Here is a 21,876-nt window from a genome sequence, read left to right on the forward strand (position 1 = left end):
TTGCACTGCCTCTGTGATCGGCCCACCTATGACCAAGCGACGGTGTCATGTGAAGACGCCAGGGGCGTAGCCAGAAATTTTTTTTGGGGGGGGGGGGGGTTCAACCATACTTTATGTATGTTCGTGCGTGCGTTTGTATGTGTGCGTGCCTATATACGCAAGCAAAACTGAAAAATTTCGGGGGGGGTTTGAACCCCCCCAACCCCCCCCCCCCCTTGGCTACGCCCCTGGAAGACGCCATCTTGTTAAATCACGTTATGCAACGTCACAAACTTTGGCGACCTGTGACGTCATTACGCGATATTTTTTTTTCTTTTTTTGCATCACTCGTGTTGAGGCCAACACCGCAGGACGCCGACGGTCAATTCTCGCGTTTGATGAGCCATCTAAGGCTTTCGCCTTAAAAAAAAAAAAAAGAAAGAAACCCAGCGCAGCAGCAGCAGGGGCAACGCAACCAGCATCGTACAACGCCCCTGCAGAATGGTCAGCACGCCCCAGAACCTGCCCAAGCCCAGGGCTTGTCGACTCGCGCTTTCGGAAACAGAATTCGTGACGGGGCTTGGCGGCACGGGCCGGTCTAACCTGGCGAAAGCGGGCCGCGGCACGTACTACGTGTACACACAGGCCGTTCCGCCCGAGCGTCTCTCGCTTCGCTCGCCAGCGTATAATGGTAGGTCACCACCGTGCACCCAGCAATCCGGTGTCGTGTCCCGCCGCGAGAAGAGAGCACGGCTGCCGCCTCACTATTCTCGGCGCTTGTGCTGCGCGGAGCAATATGACTCGGTGCAGAGCCAGCACGCGGAAGGGACTCCTCGCTGCAACGACGTAAACCGCGAAGCAGTACGCAACACAGACTGCATCCACTTTAGATGCGTCTGGTAACGCCTGGAGCACCGAATGGATGCAAGATTCACAACACGAAAGTAAAAAAGTTTTAAAATTTGGGCAGAAACTGTCGGAGATTCATCCATGAGTCAGGATCTCGCTAGGTATGCTAAGAAATGCTGCTGGGTGCGCGTTTTGTTCAGCTCTATCGGTTAATGCTATCTGAGGAGTGCGGATGTTGTGGCAATGCCATTGCCACCATCAGGATCGGCCCGCCTAATGCAAACAGGAAATATTTCTTGCAATGACACGAATTGCGCTGCTATTACGATAGCAGCCAAGCTGGTCACCGTCTTTGATTAAATAACGGCCTGCGGGATAGGTCAACGGTTTACTCGACCGCGCAGTCACGCACCTGAACCAGTGAAGAATGGTGAAGAGGAGGGGGTTAAGATCCCTGTTCTCTCAAGAATAGTTCTTGCTCAGGTGCAGTTTTCCTTGCTCAGGTGCACCAATGATACAGTTATGGGGAGAGTGAGAGAGAAGGCTTCAGCAAGGAGAGATAAACCTTTATTGCAGACGGCCTCGTTTCAGGCCACTCCTGTTAACGCACTTGATAGCGGATATCGCATGTATGCTGCCATACGTGCTACTTACGCGCAGACAATTCGGTGTACAACGAAGAACTGTTCGCAGGAGAATCCACATCGCATACCAGACAGATACATTCGTTACAACCGCATGTCTGCAAACTACTACTGCTAGTACTGCTACTTTTACTACTACTACTACTACTACTACTACTACTACGACGACGACGACACCGAAAGAGTGCCTGGTGAAATAAGAAAATCGAAAAGCGCGAATTAAGACAGTCCAGTTTGGCCAACCGGTCCACTGTCACAGGCCGAGGGAAACGCCGATGCGAAGGCATGCCCGCGGGAATGAGCGAGCGTCGCGACAGGCGTGCCTTTTCCTAAGACGCAAAGCACAGGAAGCTTCTATCGGAGACAACTGTTACAAAGTACACAGCACCGAAGGCTCTTCCCGGGGAGTGCCGCCTGTTTTAGACAGCGCAAGCTGTTCTTTCTTTCTTCTTTTTTTTCTTCTTAATGAAAAACCAGAAGTCTTTAATTGCGCTCCTTGCATTATACACATGCTCGAGCGCGCTGACAACGCCAAGATGTGCGCCAGATTAACGCGCTCCGCTCAATCCGTATAATGGATGAACACCTCGGCCTCGCATGCATGCGTCGAGGCCTGCGCGAAAAAACGCCCGCTCGCATTAAGGAAAGGCGAATCAGATCTAATCTACAGCGCGAGCTATGTGTCCGCTTGTTTGCGGAAGGTATAAACAATGTGGACGCAAGAAGCGCGTACAGACTGCAAGGTTATGTTAAGCAGGCCTATACTTATTCATGACGCAAGTACAATGAAGTGCCTTTACAAACGTTTGGATGTGTGGGATAGCTGAAACGGCGAGCACACGTGGTACGATGCGCGAACCAACAATTCCTATGTAGTTTTGATGATTTGTAACGAGTTATATACAGATACCTCTTCCGGCCACCTCCCTATAAAGGCTCCAAAAAGAGCAGCGTTTGCGATGTTCCCAAACAGCTGGTCATTGTGCCGAGTACCCAACAGCTCTTGTCGAACTTCTTCCGGCATTGCACAACTCTCGAAAGGGGGTTGTCATTTCCTAGAACCCCGAATTGCCAGCAACTACTACGTGAGATCAGCCAGAGGAGTCAGCTGGGGGCGCTTTGCCACTGGTGGGTTGGATTGAAAACATTTGAGGAAGAAAAAAAAAATGGTCGCAGAACGGGATCCTTGGAGACGAGTAAGCGTGTGTCGGTGCAACGCTTCTTCACAGCCCAGTTACGCAAAAAAACAATACAATATAAGCAACGCACAGAACTAGCTCGCTGCCATACCGCCGTCGTCTCGTTATCCCATCGGATCGCTGTCTCGAGCTGTTACGCTTTTCATTGGTTTCGATTTCAACCCCCACCACCGGCAGATTTGACGACTGTCGCGCGCGATGCAAAAGGGGGCAGGTGAAAATGGGGAGAATTCCTTACGTGTATACACGAGAGAAAAGTTTCGTGAATTACGGGTCCTCGATTGCGTATCGCAGTCGTAACAAACAAGCATAGAGTGATGCTCATCGCCGGTGTCACGGAGCCAATGGGGGCGCGCGCCGCTTCCGCCCTCCGAGCGAGTTGACGAGCTCCGCCGACCCAGCAATCTTGCTGCACGCTACTGCTGCACGGAACTATTCAGCGGCGACAGCGGCACATGGCTGCAAGCGGGGCTCAGTGCCCCGCGGCGCTCAGTGCCGGCGCACGCTAGCAGCAGAGCGGCCAGGCGCCGACACGCCGTTGGTCACGAGCGCGTCAGCGCCCATTAGGAGCCCTGTCAGCCGCACAGGCACGGCCCGCGCTACAGAGGCGCATCCCCCCCCACCACCCCTTTGCCTTTCTCGCGGCATCCAGCGCGCGCATGCCCCCTCCTCCTGCATATTGGGCGCAGCTCCTCTTCTTCCTGCTTTCCTTCTTTTCTGTCGCGCTCTTTCCCTGCCCAGCATGCAGTAGTGCTTCTTCTTAGCCTTCTTTTCTGTGCGTGTGGCGCGCCCGCTTTCGAATTCCGCGCGGAAAACGTCCGTCAGAATACACCTTCCCCACTCCTCCTCTCACAACGTCCTCCACGACTACCGCTCTTTGGAGACCACCACCATCTCCGGCCGCCCGCCAGCAACCTGTTGTTGGGTCCCGTGCACGCATGCAATGACAGCGCGCACTGCTAAAAAGACACCGCCGGAGAGCGTGCGTTTTCGGTTCAAACGCGCGCGCGCGCGCATGCAGCCGGGTGGCCCTCGAGGGGCCCCGCACCCCCTTTATCCCGTTCCCTCACGCCCCTGTATCACCTGGATCCTTGAAAGACTCTCTTGAACCTACTCAAAGAAAGAGATAGAGAAAGAGAAAAGCAGCTGCGAGAAATTTATTTTGCATCTTGTTTTCATTTAACTGCACCTTGATTAGATGTTGCTGCCGCCTGTAGATGCCACCCGGCGTTTTCCCCCCTGTGACAGCCTACGTACACAAAAATGGTACTCTAAGAAATTATTTCTGAGCAGGTGCGAATGAGATCCCCTCACGAATGCCACACTCAAAGAATATCATCAACTTTATTTTCTCGTTCTTCTGTTCTTTCTTTATAAATGAATCTTCCCTGTCGTGACAAAAAGTGTGCTCATACGGCCCGCCGGCCGCTAAATGTGCCCATTACGATTCATCCACGGATAGGACTGCTACAGCTGCTACACTTTCTACATTTATTTACAGGTTTGTTCACTTGGTTCAATTTTTCAACAGCATTGTCTAGCAATGAGGAAAACGCCCTAGAGCTTCCTCTCCTATTGCGAGAAATAGCGCAGACGAGAGCACATGTTACCAGCATCATAATCTTACAATCACCATCTTACAAACTTGGCCACGCCTATTAACCTATTTTCCAAGAAACAGCACTTAAACAGCCCTAAAACAACCATGTGAAGGCTGTGCCAGCGCATATTTGCAACGTCGCACTATATGACATCTCGCTGCAAAATTGAGCAGGAATTGCATTCCACCCGGCCGCCATTTTACAGCGAAAGCTGTTATAAGGGTGCTGCTTCCCTATTTCACAAAAATTATGATGATTTATAGCGTAGTGGGTTCCTCGTAAGTGCACTTCTATTGGTTCCCAAGGAAGCCCACAAGGCTCTCATGATCCATTTCCTCAGGCTCTCAATAAAGTTAACTCCCTCTCTCTCTCTCTCGCTCGCCGTTTCTCCGGTTAACGTATGCTATAAAGCGTGGTGGGACAGTTAAATAACGACCGGGCGTCACACAATATGAATTACGTAACTAGTGGGTCGTTTAAAGCTTCCAACCCATTACAAATGGGCTCAGCCATAATTCTTCATCCCCATCAACCGTCGCATTAACAAAGTGCACATAATGCCTTACAGATGGTACCTCGCTTCTCCACAGAATAACGAATAATGTCGTGGTGGGTGCTTCCCAACTTCCAAAAAATTATGATTTGTGGCGTAGTGAGTACGTTGCTAATGTACTTGTATTAGTAGCCACAAAAGAGTTTATAACGGGCTCTAGAAATGCCGCTCTTCCAGCTTTCGCTGTGACTGTGCTGCGCTTTCCGCGCAGGCCTGGCGTTTTTTTTTTTTTTTTACATCCCCGCACACACGAAGAAATCATATAAGATCAAACAAGACCAGAGAAGTCCCTTATCCAAGCCGTCAGACACTGATTATATATCTATAGCGACGTCTATATATATCTATAACGATGTCGGAGAGGTGCGTCAAACGCGCGCTACAGAGCGATAAAGATTGTCGCTTCACTCAGTGCTGTCGTTGGGGCAGCTGCAAAATGTACGTCGCACGGCGCATTAACACCCGGACGTTAAGCCGATTGCTTGCTTGCCGCGACGGTGTTAAACCAAATAGAGGGACGAAGAGAAGAGATTGATAAGCAAATTAGGATTGTACAAGCGATAGACTGGTCGACGACTCCGATATGGCATATCCATAATGTATGCATCAAGTACAAACAGACAAGAAGTTGAATTTGCATATTTATCGTAGGCAACCGTGTTAACAGAGCGAAGGCCGCTGGACAGGGATGTGGAGAGAGCGTGACTGAAGTTGCCTGCGCGGAAGGGAGAACGTGCATGCCACTCCGATAGAACGTGCGTTTCGGTTGCGGCGTGGACTTTGCTCCGGCTACGAAAGCTGAGAGCTCACGGACGCTTGTCGTGCAGCCGTGCACTGCAGCGCCGACAGCACGACTGGGGACGTCGCTCACCTCCACGGCTCTGGTTTCGCTCTTCGGCTACACCGCCTATACTAACATGCGCCCTGCGCCGGACCATGGATAAAGGACGAACATAGGGCGCAGTGGCTGCGGTGTGTATATGCACCGATTGCCTCGCTAAAACGTTTTACCTCGATAGCATTAAAGGGCTCGTTTCGCAGAAATTCCGGTGTCGGCGTATTTGGTCTTGAGCGAAGAATCAGGGTTGTCCGCGAGCGAAAATTCAAGGTAAATGCAAACAAAGAAGTAGCTGAAAACATTCGGATCGAGTGGCAACGGCGATTAGAACCTGCGACCCCTCGCTCCGTGGCGCAGTGCGTTTAGCCGCTCCGCCACCACGCGTACATCCTCTTGCATACTAACGGCGAGCTTATTTATATGTTGGGTGGTACGCGCATCTCGGAGGTTCTTCAGCGGCTTCACTATCACCCGCGAGATGGCGCAAAGGGCACCCGGGCGCGCTTTCAAACGGCATCGCCCCGCCGTGCATGTGGCCGTGTGATCGTCGCGCCGCATGCATGGATATCGAAGCCGGAGGGCGTCCGCACTTCGGCTTTCCTTGCGGCACGATTTAGATGTCCACCGAGAAGCGAAGCCAGGCTAGCGATTGGGAAGGCGATACGAACACGGCCCGATTACGCTATCGCGTTCTAGTCTTGAAAGCGAAGCTCAAGCGTCCTCCAAGTTTTTCATTTTCTGCCTAATAATGATATGGGTGTGATAACGCTCCTCATAAGACAAACACATTGAGTGCAGAGTGCGTCGGTCTACTGGTCGGTCGTCAATCACGCGGTAGCAGCCGCATCTGATCGAATCAAGAAAATAAGGACCAACGTGTGATGACGTCATAACGCATGAGTAACCATGGTTACCACTCCAGGGGAGCTTCTAGTCAAGCTGGGCACAACCCAGTTCCGTCACCCACGCTATCATTGCTTTAATGAAGCTCAGGCAATTTTCCGAGGTCACTCATCTCAATGAAGTTTTGTTTCCGACAATATACATCTTATCTTTGGCTTAACGATATGCATCAAACGGTATGATTGCGCGTTATTTAGTTTCATTGAAAATGAATTTTAAAGGTTGGTTCACGTTTCCGAACCTTTACCGCGCAATCATTCAACGAATTGCTGGCACGAATGGCTGGCACAGCCCTCCGTGCCGTCATCGTATACATTACATGAATCGGCTACTCGTTTCAGTTTCGACAAATCACTTCTTTTTTTTTAAATTTAAGATAATCGAGCTTCTAACCAAATTGACCCACACTACCGTTTACAGGACTGCGAATATCATATCGAAAATGGCGCTATCCTAATATATGGTCTTTAAAATCACATCATCTCCCGCTAAAGGGGACCATGAGGCGATGCGAAGCGGCGTTTCGGCATGTCGAGCCCGCGTTTCTTAGGGGGAGTGGGACGGGAGAGAAATGGAGATGAGGAAAGGGGAGAGGCGTATGATAGCGGAGAGGGGAAGTGGAGAGGGAGAGAGGGAGGGGATTGGTGAGGGGGTCTGTGGAGAGGGCTTGCGCATGCGCAGTAAGGGTGGTCACGCCGCACACCACCACCACCACCACCACCGGATTGAACTCCGCCATAAGATGCTTCGCATCTAAAAAGTGGGAAGACGCTTGAGCTTCGCTTCAAGGGCCCCGTTCGCATCGCCTCATTCCCAGGATTTGGGGACATTTGTGCTTGGCGCCATCTCTCGGCGGTAGCAACGGTGTCCTGCCATAACTGAATGGGAAATGGGGGAAAAATCATATCTCTTGCAAAAGCAAGCTATCGAAAACGACTCGGGGTTCTACACAGTAGATACCTACTGGAAGCTTCTGGTAAAATTGCAGTGTCGCACTACAAAGTGTGTGGCTTCCCAGGAGAATTTAACAGCGACCATAAGAAACATATGGAGCCCCATTGTAAAATTTTAAACACTCTAGGAAGCCACGCGGTTTGTAGTGCGACACTGTAATATTAACATAATGTTCAAATAAATCTCTACCGTATAGAACCGCGAGTTGTTTTTGATAAATAACTTTTTTCGTCAGATATTATTTTTTTCGTCTATTTCCCATTCAGTTACGACAGGCCACCGCAGTCACCGACGAGAGATGCCGCTAGGTGCATATGTCCCCAAATCCTGGTCATGCTCGATCGGTAGCCTCGCTTCGCTTCTCGGTATACACTTCAACCGTGCCGCAAGGAAGGGAACGCCTGCTCGAGTAACATTGGCCGTTTAAAACTATCCTAGGATGCAAACTGCAAGCCCAGTTGCGAAGTGCCCACTACGCCATAATTCTTTTTGCGAATCAGCCTACGCGTCCGTAAGGCAACACAAGAATATGCGCAGCTGCTCGCTTTGTCGATGTTCTTGCCGCCGCTGATGATTCAACATGTGTGAGTGCTTTGTAATAGGTGGCCGATTAAACCCCTCACTCGTTGTGCAATTCAGATGCCTTGAAGACTGGCGCGATTCCACGCTTCTGCCACGCAACATTACATGCGTCAAGGAGATTCCTCGCATTGCATGACATACGTATAGGGTTTTTATCGTAAGCAGTTCCAAGCAATGTCGTGGCTTCGAGTCCCACTCAAACCAAAGTTTTTTTATTATTTATTTTATTAATATAAATCCGCATCTATCTCGAATTTTCGCTCACAGACAATGATGATTTCTCGCTCAAAACTAACTCGACACCGGTATTTCTACGGAACGAGCTATTTTAACGCTATCGCGTTAGAAAAAATAAAACAAAAATAAGCCTACCTTGCACTGGAGGCGCTATGCTCAAGAGACAGTGGAGCTGATGGGCACCTACGTAGCCGTGGGTTTTGCCGAGTGCTTAGTTCTGCCCATTTTCTTCCTTTGTTTCTTTCTTCTCTCTGTTCTTGTGTATGTGTTTTGTTGTCTGTGTGTTTTTTTTCTATTTTTCTCTCTCTCTCCATTTCTTTCTCTTTCTCGGTCTTTGTATCTTTCTTTCTCTAACTTCCCTTTCTTTCTCTCCCCTGCATTCCTCGCTCGCTCTCTATTTCTCTCTCTTTTTATGATTCTCTCTTTCCATCTTTTTTCTTTCTGCCTTTCATACTGTCTATTTCTGTCTTTCTCTTTCTCGGTTATGCCTTACTCTCTCCCCTCCTCCTTTCCCCCTCTCTCTCACTTCCCTTTCCCACACCCTTGCTATACTATACTGTTTTTTCTCTCTCTCTCTCTCTGTACTCGTTGTCTCGCCCATCAGAGTTATTGCATCCCACGCCGGATAAGTAAATCGGTGCGCGTGTTTTGGGAGCGAAGCAGAAGATGAAGAAGAGGACGGAGAGAACGCGGCGCCGGTTCATGGTGACGACAGTTTTGCTTCCGACGGACAAATTACGGCGAGCTTTAACAACAGCTACCCTGCTAAAAACGCCGGAATTCTTTAATTTCCGACCACACACGACTGCATGCATGGGTGAATGTGTATGCATAAACGGTGGTGAACTCACAGGGAGGCCTCCTCGATGGTTTTCAGGAGGGCATTCGTCGTCCGGCAAGCCAGGATCTGGTCCTGTAGGCTGCCTGCTCAGAAGAAGCGCAAAAACGCATCAGCACCACTATATACGCATTTGAACCAATGGCACCAGGCAAAATCGCGGAAAATCACAAGAACCGGCAAGCGCGATTAATTACTGAAAAAAAAAATCGAACAAGCCAAATGTACAGGATGAAGCCTCTATCCGTTGCCACAGCGGCGATAGAAGTTTTAGCGAGGTTCATTACAAAACGATACGGACATAAATTCGAGAATGACGGCATGCACGAGTACAAGCCGGATGATATTTCTTTTATGGTGGGAAAAAAGGTTACAAAAAGCGTCATATAGCGTCTCTTTTACAACATTTCACAGCTATAGGAAGTGAATCAATCGCTTCATGGATATACACTACATTAACCACGAAGCTTTACTTTATTAAAGTTGTCTCTTTCTTTCTCTCTTATCTCAGAAAAGTGATTATTTTTAAGGGCTCCTTTTTCGTTGTTAACACAGTATTAATGAGAACTAACAGACTAACTACTTACCGTGGCATTATTGTCTGTTAGTTCTCATTAATCTCAGAAAAGAGACGTACACGTGCAATGTGAAGAAATCGTCAGTGCCGAAAACCTTGCCCGATCCTCCATTATTTAGGCCTTATATTGTAGATATAAGTACACATATATACGGTACAGGTTGCGTATAGAGCTGGTTCACGTTAAGGCATGTTTAAAATGGCCGGCGCTGAAGTTCAGAGCATGTTGTTCTTGTAAACTGTAAGAATGTCAAAGCTATATGTCTATCAGTCCTCATTAAACGTGGCATTCGTGCCCACGCGGCTTTTTGCCTTTATATGCGGTAGGCAGCGGCGCTCGGGCGTGCGGAAATGTAAAAATTCGTACCTTTACGGATGTTAGCGTGTTTAGAATGTAAATGCGAGGACGTGTCGCACAGATGGAAAGGAAACGCATGCGAGGTCAAAGGTGCACGTGCGCGCTTCTCTACACAGAAAAGAACGACACGACTGATACAAAAAAAAAAAAAAAACAGAAACAGAAACGATATTGCAAGCAGACACAACTGCGTACGGCGCGATTTTATTCCGTCCCCGAGGCTTGTCAGCTTTCCAACTTCGAGCAACAGATGGCGTTACTTTTTGACTGTGATCAACGCATATGGGTCGTGTTGTGGTTTCACGTCCCAGAACCACGATACGATTACGAGAGACACCGCATTAGAGGGCTCCGGTAATTTCGACCACCTGGGGTTCTTCAACGTGCACCTAAATCTAAAAGCACACGAGCCTCTAAGATTTCACCTCGATCGAAATGCGGCCGCCGCGGCCAGGACTCGATCCAGCGGCCGGCGGGTCAGCATTCAAGCACCACAACCAAGGCTCTATTTCCCTATAGGAAGTAAATCGGAGACAAAAAAAAAAAAGAAGAAGTTTACACGAGCAGTGTGAAGCTTAAGAAGCAGCGAAGCTGGTCGATCTTATAAGGGCTTAACGTGGCCTTCTTGGCTGATGCTAGCTCTTTCCTTGGCGTAGACAGAGTAGAGTCGAACCGCAGCCTGCCAGAGAGCTTGCAAGAATGTCGATACTCAAGCGCCAGAAACTAACGCGCAAACCTGGCTGTGGCACCCCCGGTAGAAGCGCGGGCCTTTCGTCGCTCATACTTATCCCTATCTTATCTTATCTTCCTTATCCTTATCGTTTCCTTATCTTCCCCGCAGCATGTGCATTGTTCTTCTTCTTTACTGAATCTCGCTTTATAACGCGTTCTAAGGCAACCCGATCTCGCTTCAAACAGTAAAGCGCTTCCCCTTGAATTATCGTAAAATGCCTGGCGCTGCTTGGCGCTGCTTGCGGCGCCACAGGGTGCCGCGAGCAGCGCCACCGGGCGCTTTTTTGGATGCCCGTGAGAAAAAGAAAACAAGAAACTACTCTCTGACGAAAGCTGCCTCAAGCGCGTAAAATACAATTTCAAGTTATACATGTTTGTTTTTAAGCAAAATGAGTCTAGCTGCGAGGATTTCTTGTCCTATACCAGTAGATTGACCACATCGCTGTTGGGTGATGCTAGCGGTCATTCTTTCAGGATTTTCAGCATCAAATTAAAAATATAATCCCTTTTTTTATGGGGCAAAAGCATGCTCGTTGCCGCCGATGTGACGAACAATCTTCTCTTTTTCACCATAATCAGAAAATTTTTTCCGAGCGGCAGTCCCTTTAAGCGCCTCGTGATGCACTTTGTTCGATTTTGCTCAGTCGCTTCTCCAATTTGGCTCCGTTTATCGACTGCTAACTACGCAACTCTTGCTGTGGTAACGTTTTTCGCTAGCTGGCCTAAGCAAAGTAATTCTGTTACAGAGGGTGGGAACAGTAACAGCCCAAGCCTCGCTTCGAGCGTTTTCCGAGTGCGCAAAGCAGATTAACTAAGAAAACCCTCGGCACCAGGGAGTGACGTCGACCTGTATTAGCGACTAAATCGACGGCACCTCAATATCGACCATGCCGAACGCGGCGTCCGTCGCGTCACACCTATCTACGACAACTTAATCAGGCCGCAATTAAAACTGCAGCAAGATGCACCGAACCAATCTTCCTGAAAAACACCTGATCGTTAACATTTTGTTTCATGCGCGGCGGTCAGCATACCAGAAGCAAAATTAGTATTCGCATGGAACGTCCTAAAACAATTATATTGCGGCAGCAGGTAAACATTAGAGGCTATCTAAAGCGCGATTCTGTCCGCCGCGGTGGCATATAGTGGTAACAGCGCTCGGATGCTCACTCGAAAGTCGCAGGATCGATCCCGGCCGCGGCAGTCTCATTTGGAGGGAGGTGATATGCTAGAGGTCCGTGTACTGTGGGATGTCATTGCACGTTAAAGAACACGAGATGGACTAAATTTCCGCAGCCCTGAACTACGGCGCAGTAACGATAGACGCTACAGCGTCTACCGTTACTGCGCAGACGCTGCGCTCCGATAAGCGGAACCGCACGTGAGAGGCTCGGGTGCATTGTCAATGATTATCGCAAATTAAAATGTTAGCGGCGACTGACCTCCTTCCGGTGCTCCGCATAACTCTGAACAGCAGCAGCAGTTGGCTAACGTTCGAGGCGGCGCTTCACTGTTGATGCGCAAAGGAAGGAAAAAGAGGGGGGGGGGGGGGGGGGGCTCGCGGGCGTCTCTTACATTTCGTTCATCGAAATTTTGCAGCTGTAATGCTGTGTAGAATATGGGAGCTTCACGACCCGCGAAGGTGGGGAAGGAGGAGGAGGATCGGTAGCGCTCGCCAAAGAACTGGGTCCGCACCGCCCGCGGGCCGTTGCCCCCCGCCGCCCACGCAACCCCCCCCCCCTTCCCCACACCCCCATGCTCCCAACCCGGGCGGCCGTACTGAGGAAAGGACGATAGAGCACAGAGCGGCAGTGCGCGCGAGAAGCGCGCCAATTTGCCGCGGCCCATATCGCACAGTCACGACCCCTAGCGCGTGTGCGTGACTGGGAGGGGAGGACTGGGTGGCCCCGCCGGGCACAACAGTACACGAGCGCGCACCTCACAACCACCACCACTCACGCACGAACACCTGCCTGCCTTGCCTGGCCGGCGCTCCGCCTCTCTCGAAGTGCGCAGCGGATCGTCCCGAAACCCTGCCCGCACTCGCAATCCTCGTGGCCAGCACTGAAAGCGGGAAGAGCGAGGTCGCAGCCCCTCTACCCCCCCCCCCCTCCTTGCGCACCACACACTCGTGAGTTCGACAGGATGCCGCAGAGCAGTGTCCGCAGGCGGGGCACAGGCCCTTTCCTTCAATTTTCTGTTTCCTTGTACTTTGGCTTCTTTCGAGTCTTTTGACTCACTTTTTTTTTATTGCGCTCTCTATGCACTGCAGGGGAAGAGGCGCAGGCACATCGTAGCAGCCAGTGAAAAGCGCAGCGATGAGTGCGGCGTCAAACGTATGCATATCATAATGGTCGGGCCACGGCAGGGTCGACGAACCGCTCCATATAAGGTTAATTACGTGTGTATCGGGTCAGAAGTGGTGGCCCCGTCCTAAAATTTTCTCAATTTCGTCGCCCATGGATGGATGGACGTATGGATGCTACGAATCTGCCCTTTCTTACGTTTGTAATAGGGCAGCGGCCCGTGAGCCACTAAAAACAATGTTTAATCCCGCCTAACTCCTTGATACTTGAATTAAGTATATTTCGTTAGGGGAAAAAAAGAGTGAAAACTATAGCAGGTGTAAGCCTCAGCATGCATGTACGAGCCTAGATTTATACATGCAGACTAGAGTTACTGCATATGCTACCTTTAGGTGGTAGCATGTACAGTAATGCTGCCCGCGTAACAGCGACGCATAGGCGGCAAGTGCCGAACGTTCGTTATTTACAAAAGGGCACGCAGCGTCTCTGCCTTTCTCATTCCTCACTCTGCCCTTCGGTAATCTATTGCCAGCATTGTTGCCCAACATAGTGCGCAGTGCACTGCAACAAAGCGGTGTTCCCGGGTGGGTGCTTTCTCCGCCACGCAACGCATATATGCTATGGAGCACGTCTCTCCCCATTCGGAAGATGCTCGACATCGCTGGCGCAACGAAGGATGGATGCGAAGTGATGCTGCCCTTCCGCACCGTAGTGCAAGGACGGCCGGCACGACGCGCACGGGCAACACCGGCGGCCAAGGAGAACGAGGCGCATCGCGCCCTGCCGGCATAACAACGCGCACGCGTTCCTTCCTTCTCCGCGGAAGAAGGCGACAGCGGCCCTCCGCGGTGCTCGTCCGCAGTTGGCGCGCGCACGCTGGCTGACCGACCCACTTCACAGCCTTGCGCAGCTCTCATTACGCGCCCCGACAGTTCCGCGCGCGAAAGAGACCCAAAGCGACGACGGCGATCCACGAGAAAGAGACCCCCAGCACGCCTATTACGGCACGTCGTGGGAGAAGAGAGACCACTTTAGTTTCGCTTGATGGGCAGCCGCCGTGTCGAAAACGCTGAGCAGTTTATATGAACGCGTTCTCATCGCTGAAAGCGGTGCAGCTGTAAACGGGGCCCCCTCGTGCCGTGCCCAAACACGTACGTATTAGTACGTCTGCGGGAATCATTATCCGCCGCTGCTCGCAGATTGGCCTAGGGTGGGCAGATATGTGTACGTGATAACGTTTGCGCGTTAGCAAAGCGAGGTGGGCGCTGCCCCAGCTCTTAATCAAAATTTATGAGGTTTCGGTGGTCGTGAAGCTGTGTCTGAGCTGTGCGAGTATCAGGGACGCCGCGTACAGGACATAAAATTTCAGTTTAGTGATATAATTCCCAATTGTCATAAGTTAATTCACGCGGGTTCTGATACTCAGCACAACGCACAGGTCGCTTAACACGGAGGTAAGGTGAAAGTGAAAGCACTGCAATAGTTTGTCGACTTTCCGCACTATTTAAAGAAAGAGAGAGGGAGAGAAGAAATAAAAAACGCCATGCCTGCGCGGAAAGCGCAGCACAGTCACAGCGAAAGCTGGAAGAGCGGCATTTCTAGAGCCCGTTATAAACTCTTTTGTGGCTACTAATACAAGTACATTAGCAACGTACCCACTACGCCACAAATCATAATTTTTGGGAAGCTGGGAAGCACCCACCACGACATTATTCGTTGTTCTGCGGAGAAGCGATGTACCATATGTCAGCGATTATGTGCACTTTGTTGATGCGACGATTGATGGGGATGAAGAATTATGGTTGAGCCCTTTGTAATGGGTTGGAAGCCTTAAACGACCCACTAGTTACGTAATTCACATTGTTTGACGCCCGGTCGTTATTTAACTGTCCCACCATGATTTATAACACACGTTAACCTGAGAAAGGGAGAGAGAGAGAGAGAGAGAGAATTAAATTTATTGAGACCCTGAGGAAATGGAGCACGGGAGCCTTATGGGCTTCCTTGGCAACCAATATAAGTGCACTTGCGAGGAACCCACTACGCTAGAAATAATAATTTTTGTGAAGTAGGGAAGCAGCCACTATGCAATTTTTCGTCATTCTGCGGAGAACCGTGGTACCCGCTAAACACCTGTAAAGCATTATGTGCACTTTGTTGATGCTGTCGTTGATGACGAAGATTTATGGCAGAGGCCTTTGTAATGGGGTGGAAGCAATTCGCGTTGTGTAACGCCTGATTGCTATGTTATTCTTCTACCACACTACATTACATATGTTAATGTGGTTCCTTCCCGACACGAAGCCTGTATAGGGTCTTTTTCCAGCGCAATTTCAAGCACCGGCATGGCTCTGAGGTAGAATACTGGGCTGCCACGCTGAGGGCCCAGGTTCGAACCTCGTTCCATCCCGGATATTTTTTTCTTTTTTTTTAATTTCGCACGATAGTGGTTACGGACACCGGCGGCGGCGGCGGCAGCGGACAACTACGGCGCCAAACACGGCCGTTGTTGTGATCTCATAACAGCTTTCGCTGTAAAAGTGGCACAGCGCAACGGATGCCGCACTTGAAACGTGGGAAAACTGGACCTACGTCAGATAAAATATAACTTTACAGAGGCTCAACATTTTGCTTATTTATTTTCGACCTCAAAGTGATGATCCGGATGGCACAATTTTGGCACCATCAAGTAACGCGACACTTAGTAACGCGACACCTTACACTCTTAGAAAAAAAGTTAGTAAATGGTTAGTAAATGCTTGCATTTACTAGTTTCGAGCGTATTTTACTACCGTTGCGAAATCTGTTTACTAGCCAGCAGTTAGTAAAGGTCGTAATGTGCTGCCTTCACTAACCAGAAAGTTTACTTGTTGTTTTTAACTATGTAACTACTAGCCACCCACGTTACAGATCTTTCGTAGATGCGCAGTATACTCTGACGGTCTTTAATCGTGACGGTCTTTAGCAAAATTTAAACAAACTTTAATTTTATTGATTACCTTGGAATTAAAGTTTCGTGCTACGTAATGGTACTCATAGAAGCAAATATAAGGGGACATGATAATGTGTAGGAAACATCATTTATTCTTCTAAATTCTATGATTGCTAACCAGTACACGGTGTGCTATCCCAAACATGGAGCATAAATAATCCAAGCCGCTGCTAGAATAGATATCGGCTACGTGAAAGTCTTGCTATTTTGTGTGTGCGCTTGCGTGTGTGTTCTCATTCGTGATCAATTCATGCCTCTATGTATGCTCATGTGATGGGTACTTACCATGATAACTACATGAAGTAATTAGCGGCCGTTACTTAATGTACGAGGACAATGCCACTTCATTTTTGTTAATCCTTTAGGTACTTTTGTAATAGAATCATCTTGATATGGCAATACACACGCACATATAAACAAAATGGGCTTAGACCTCTAATTGGCTAAATGTAGTAGAGTAATACGGTTAGTAAGTTGCTAGCGCGGTTACTGACAACTTAGTAATGGACTAGCCATTCGAGCTAGTGCTATTCACTCACTAACTAGGTAGCGTGTTCCACTAACCTGCATTTTACTACCTTCACTTACTAAGAGGCTAGTGTATTTTATGACAAGTAAACTGCTAGTACTTTGTTAGTGAATATGCCGAACTTTTTTTCTAAGAGTGTACGGCTAAGAAACCACGGCATGTGTCGATATATATATATATATATATATATATATATATATATATATATATATATATATATATATATATATATATATATATATAGGTGGAATGGGCCCGTTCCAAGTTAAATCACTTTGGGTATTCCTATCTCCACATATCTAATATTCTGATCTCTCATCGCCTTGCATGCAATACACTAGTTTTATGGACGTGCGGCTTGACACGTAGGCAAATGAAAATAAAAAAACAAAAAAAACTATACGGGTAAAGGGAACGGAGTCCTTGTTCCTGACGTTGTCGATGCTAGAGCACTGCACGGGCCGGAATTCTCGGCCCGGGCCCGGCCCGGGCCCGGGACTCGTTCAAATTTACCCGCCCGAGCCCGGCCCGGCGACTCGAAGCGGGACCCGGGCCCGGCCCGAACCCGAGAAAAAATTTAGCCTACCCGGCCCGGCCCGGCCCGACCACAGATCGGGCCCGACAGGGGCCCGAGCCACTAATCTATAGGTGGTGTTGCCCGAGCATAGAATCGACCACAAGGCGTTTTAAGTGGCAAATATGTACGCATGCTTGGCGCATGCTTCGCTAACAAGTATACTTTGACCTACGTTACTTTCTTGTAAAAAGGGGCTGGCTCGCCGTGGAAATAGTTGAGCGGACATACTGAGTACGATGAACGTTCGTTCGGCAGTGGTATACTGTACCTAATTTTCTAGGAATGCAATCGGGATCATCAAGAGCGTTTTGTAGCAGATATTGTTGGAAGAAGAGTGATTTGCAGGATGAGTCCGGTTTCGATAAGGAGCGCAATAGAAACAGAGGGGAGAGAGAACAGAACTTTGTTTTTATTGCACTCTCTATTGCAATTTAAATGGACACGAAAGTGAAACAATGAATCGGCTTAGATTGATAAATTGTACTCTGAGAATTTAATGCCGTTAATTTCACCAACACAGATGCATTAATAAAGGATAAAATTAAGGTCAACGTTTCATTTTTAAATATCGCTCTAAAATCTCCAGGCGTGACAACACGGATTTTAAAGCGTATTTTTCGTACTTTGGCGACTTTGGCTTGTCGAAATTTCCTAAAGCTTCGTATGTTAAGTCCATGCCTCCCCCCCTCGTAAAACAATGCACTTCATTTTTACCGATTATGGACTGCGTAGTGCCTATGCAGAGGCCGTCAAAATCTATGACGCGTTTGATGCGGGAACTTCAAGGTGGCGTCACCAGCCGTAATTTCTTTTCGCGCGTTTTCTCGCTTCCCATGAGTCTTCTCGCGGCCGGCGTGGGGATTTTGGAATTGTGAGAGTAATTTACCAATACGAGGAAAATCGTTTTTCCCTTTAGTGTCCCTTTAAAGCGTGCTTTAACAACAAAGCCCATTGTGCACGCTTCTGGATATGTAGCACATATATCTTCATCATAGTAGCACCTTTCCACATCAAGAGAAATAGAGGGAAAAAGCCAGATTTATTACATTTGTTGTAATTACACTTACCTAGATAAAAATTATAACGAACCACGCGCACCGCGTGCACTTTGGAAATACGTATAAGAAGCGGAATGGCAAGAAACAGACTATTTATCATAGCATTCTTTTCATATATCACTGCTATTATATACAGTCTATGAGTTTTTGTGGCATAGTTTATAGTTTATTTGCTCGCATGTTATTGTACAAAAAAAATCAAATTATAAAAAGATTCCGCTATAAGCACACCATGCTCCGTTGCATCACATGTCCTGCCGCGCTAAAGTTTCTTGCTTGCGCTAGTCCCAGGGGCGCACATCTGCCTTGCGAAACGTGAAGGCGTCGGCAGTCGTCCTTCTTAACTTCCACCACTGGAGCAAATGGAGGAGGTCTTTTTGCACCTCTGCCGAATGAAAATAGCTGTCAAGCTGATCCCTTCATTTCGCTCCTTCCCCAACGTTGTGTCACTCTTCAATATAATCTACAAACGCCTCTGAGAGCTTGTCCTTGCAGATTTCAGCAGTGTTTGTTATGCACGGCTTGCACAGGGATCTGTTTTTTGTTTTTGTTTTTTCATAATGTAATGGCGTATGCCTTCCTAACGATGTTGTACCGGTAGAAGGTGGCCTCCGCTTGTAAGACTACACTGGAAGGACTGGAAGTAGGTGCACGAAGTGATTGCGATCGATTTTCGGGGTAAATTCCAGTTTGGTAATAAAGGTGCGAATAAGCTTCTCCACGCTTACTCATTGGATGCATATGATTCGAGGTAAGGGAACATCACCCGGCATGGAACTTATTCTTATTTTAAGGCAGATACTTCGTCAAGCTAATAAACTTTGCATTTATACGTGAATATACATGTTTAATGGACTTGTGCTATTCGTGCACATTTTAACGCTGTTGTGGCCCTATCATGTAGCTCGCGCACTATACGGTGCAGGGGTCTCAAACATGCGGGCCGCGGACCTCTCGCTAGCGGCCTGCGGCCCGCACATGACGGTCTTCGTCCCACTTTTTTATTTATTTATAAGTAAGTTTTTGAGCTACACATTCATGACAGGTCTAAAGCATTTTTTTTTCGTGAGGCACCGCCTGCAGCCACCATGTGTTGATACATACCCGTGAAACAAAACACTAATTACGGAATTGGCGTCGAGATTTTAGTCGTCTTCGAGATGGTATCGATATGTTGGTGGAAACTTGCCGCCAAATACCCTTCAGAAATGACCCATATATGATATATTAAAAAGGTATTTCAAACGGCAACGCTATCTGACATCTGGTACAACCAGGCCCGTAGCCGGGAAATTTTTTCGGGGGGGGGGGGGGGGGGGAGGAAGCATTTGGTGAAAACCTTGACTGTTTGAGAAAAACACCTATTTTAATTATTTATGTTTGGTAAAAAACACCTACTTCACCAAAATTTCGGGGGGGGGGGGGCTAGGTGCCCTCCTTGATACAGGCCTGGGTATAACCTATTCCTACCTCACCCCGCCCCCTCCCTCTACTCCTACCTTCGTCACTGTCCTGGAACTTGCGGAAGTACATTTTCGTGAATGCGGCCTGTTAGCTGAAGCGGCTTTGAGACCCCTGATATAGAGCGGAACAAGACGAACGCTCAGATGTCAACAATTTGGGCACACAAAGCAGGCTGTGCATGTCCATCTCACGTCACATGACCACTGGGAACCTAGACAAAGCCACGAAAAAGAATGTCTCTAAAGGGATTTTATGCAACGAGACTCCGCGAAGTCTTTTCGTTTTAGTGGAGGGCTGGAACATTCAAGGACGTTTCCCGCCTGGAAGCTCCGTAATCGCACTTCCGATGATAAGTTATAGCTATAAATTTATTATATTACGTTTATTACGGCGATTACAGAATAACATTCGTGATATAAAATAATAACGAATGGAAACAAAGCACGGAATAGCGAGATGTTAACTATATTTGCGCCTGGTGTATTCACTTTTAGCTCTCTCGTTTCAGATAAATCAAGTAGCCCCATGTGCAAAAGAAGATCAGTACTTGTCCCCCATAAAACTTGTCCAAACAGCTTGCCCCATAAAAGAAAAGAGAATCGTTTTATAGAGATAACATCTGAAGCGTCTATGTACGCGCAACGCATGCGGAACACACTTGAAGGGACACTAAAGAAAAAAAAAACAATTTTTCTATTATCAGTAAATTACCCCTGCGCGTCTGCTCTTCGCCGCTTTCGCAGCTTTCATACTACGCGCTGGCGGGACCGCCATGCCTTGCATGATTTCCGCTTTTGCCTACTTAGACGTCACGCGAAGACAGTATGCTCGGTTGGGTTTCGGTTTCGGTGTTGCGCTTTTTTGCTTATTTAAAATTATTCTCCAATTTGCCGAGTATTTTTGCTATCGGGCCCGTGACAGGAGCGTCTCAGGAACTAAAAGCACCATTACTTTGACATGGCCCAAAAATCGCCGGAGTTGGCCTTCAGACCAGTTACATTCGTGTTCTTACTTTATCAGTCTTAACCGATTCATTGCATCTCTTTAGAGACCCTTTAAAAAAAGTCCAAGCCCGGCCCGACCCGAGCCCGCCACCTCAAACCCGGGCCCGGCCCTAAGCCCGGAGCTTCAAACCCGAGCCCGGCCCGGGCCCGCCGTGAAAACTACTTTACCCGGCCCGGCCCACGGGCCGGGCCGGGCTCGGGTTTTCGGGTAGGCCCGAGCCCGTGCAGTGCTCTAGTCGATGCGTAATATGCTTGGTACAGTCGATGACTGAGTACGTACGTAGTGCGCACGTTTAGTTGACGTGGCCGCGCGAATGTGTGGGCGATTACACGCGCTTAAACCTTGTGACCTCAGTTTGTATTGTGTCAGTGCGAGTCGAAGAAAGAGAGATAACCTGAACATGAAAGGGTAGAGAGAGGTCTTGCCCCGAGAAAAGTGTGCCTCCGACTCGCCAGGCGTTCCCAGCGAATTAAGTGTGGGAGCGACAAGGCGATGTGATGGATGCTGATGATGATGGAGGCACCATGGCAGAACCTGTTAGACACACCGCGTTCCATACGCGAGCAGCGCACACGGATGCTGCGAGTGCGCTATCTCTCACAGGGCGGGATACACCACTACCGTATGATGTCGAGAACTATTCAACAGTGATCCAAGAGCTGCAGCAATCTACAGAGGCTGCATTTCTTTTTTTTTTTCTCGCAAGACGCTGCTTATGTGCTATCAGACAAAAGTCGCGGGGACCCAAATGTGTGCTGTAGAACATCTTAATTCGGCGCCTCACGTCGCCGCATGAATATATAGATAACTTGAGACCTCGGACCGAGCCAACACTCAACGTGTCCGCTGAAGACAACGACGTCTGTAGACAGAACTTTTTCAACGCGCTAATGTGCACTGGTTGCGACTTCATATACCTAAACACGGCGCACCAGGTTGCTCGTACGACACGCGATTTTGCACTTTAATGTGTTAACCTGAATTGCGAAAAGAAAGAAAGAAAGGTAAAAATGAAACCTCGAGAGCGCAAGCCGAGAAAGAGGAAACTTCGACGTTATGCATGCACTGCGTATAGAAACGAAGGCACAAACAATGCATTCG

General features: G+C 48.6%; 1 protein-coding gene across 1 annotated transcript in view; it reads right to left on the reverse strand.

Annotated features, from left to right (window-relative positions):
- Positions 1 to 21,876, reverse strand: part of LOC119382884 (Krueppel-like factor 3) — a 169,089-nt gene that overhangs the window by 63,003 nt on the left and 84,210 nt on the right. Inside the window, exon 5 of the mRNA XM_037650778.2 lies at positions 9,191 to 9,263. Within this exon, the coding sequence (XP_037506706.1) occupies positions 9,191 to 9,263 (73 nt within the window). The remainder of the gene's footprint in view (positions 1 to 9,190; positions 9,264 to 21,876) is intronic.

Source organism: Rhipicephalus sanguineus, chromosome 2 (assembly GCF_013339695.2).
Source record: "Rhipicephalus sanguineus isolate Rsan-2018 chromosome 2, BIME_Rsan_1.4, whole genome shotgun sequence".
Classification (NCBI taxonomy): domain Eukaryota; kingdom Metazoa; phylum Arthropoda; class Arachnida; order Ixodida; family Ixodidae; genus Rhipicephalus; species Rhipicephalus sanguineus.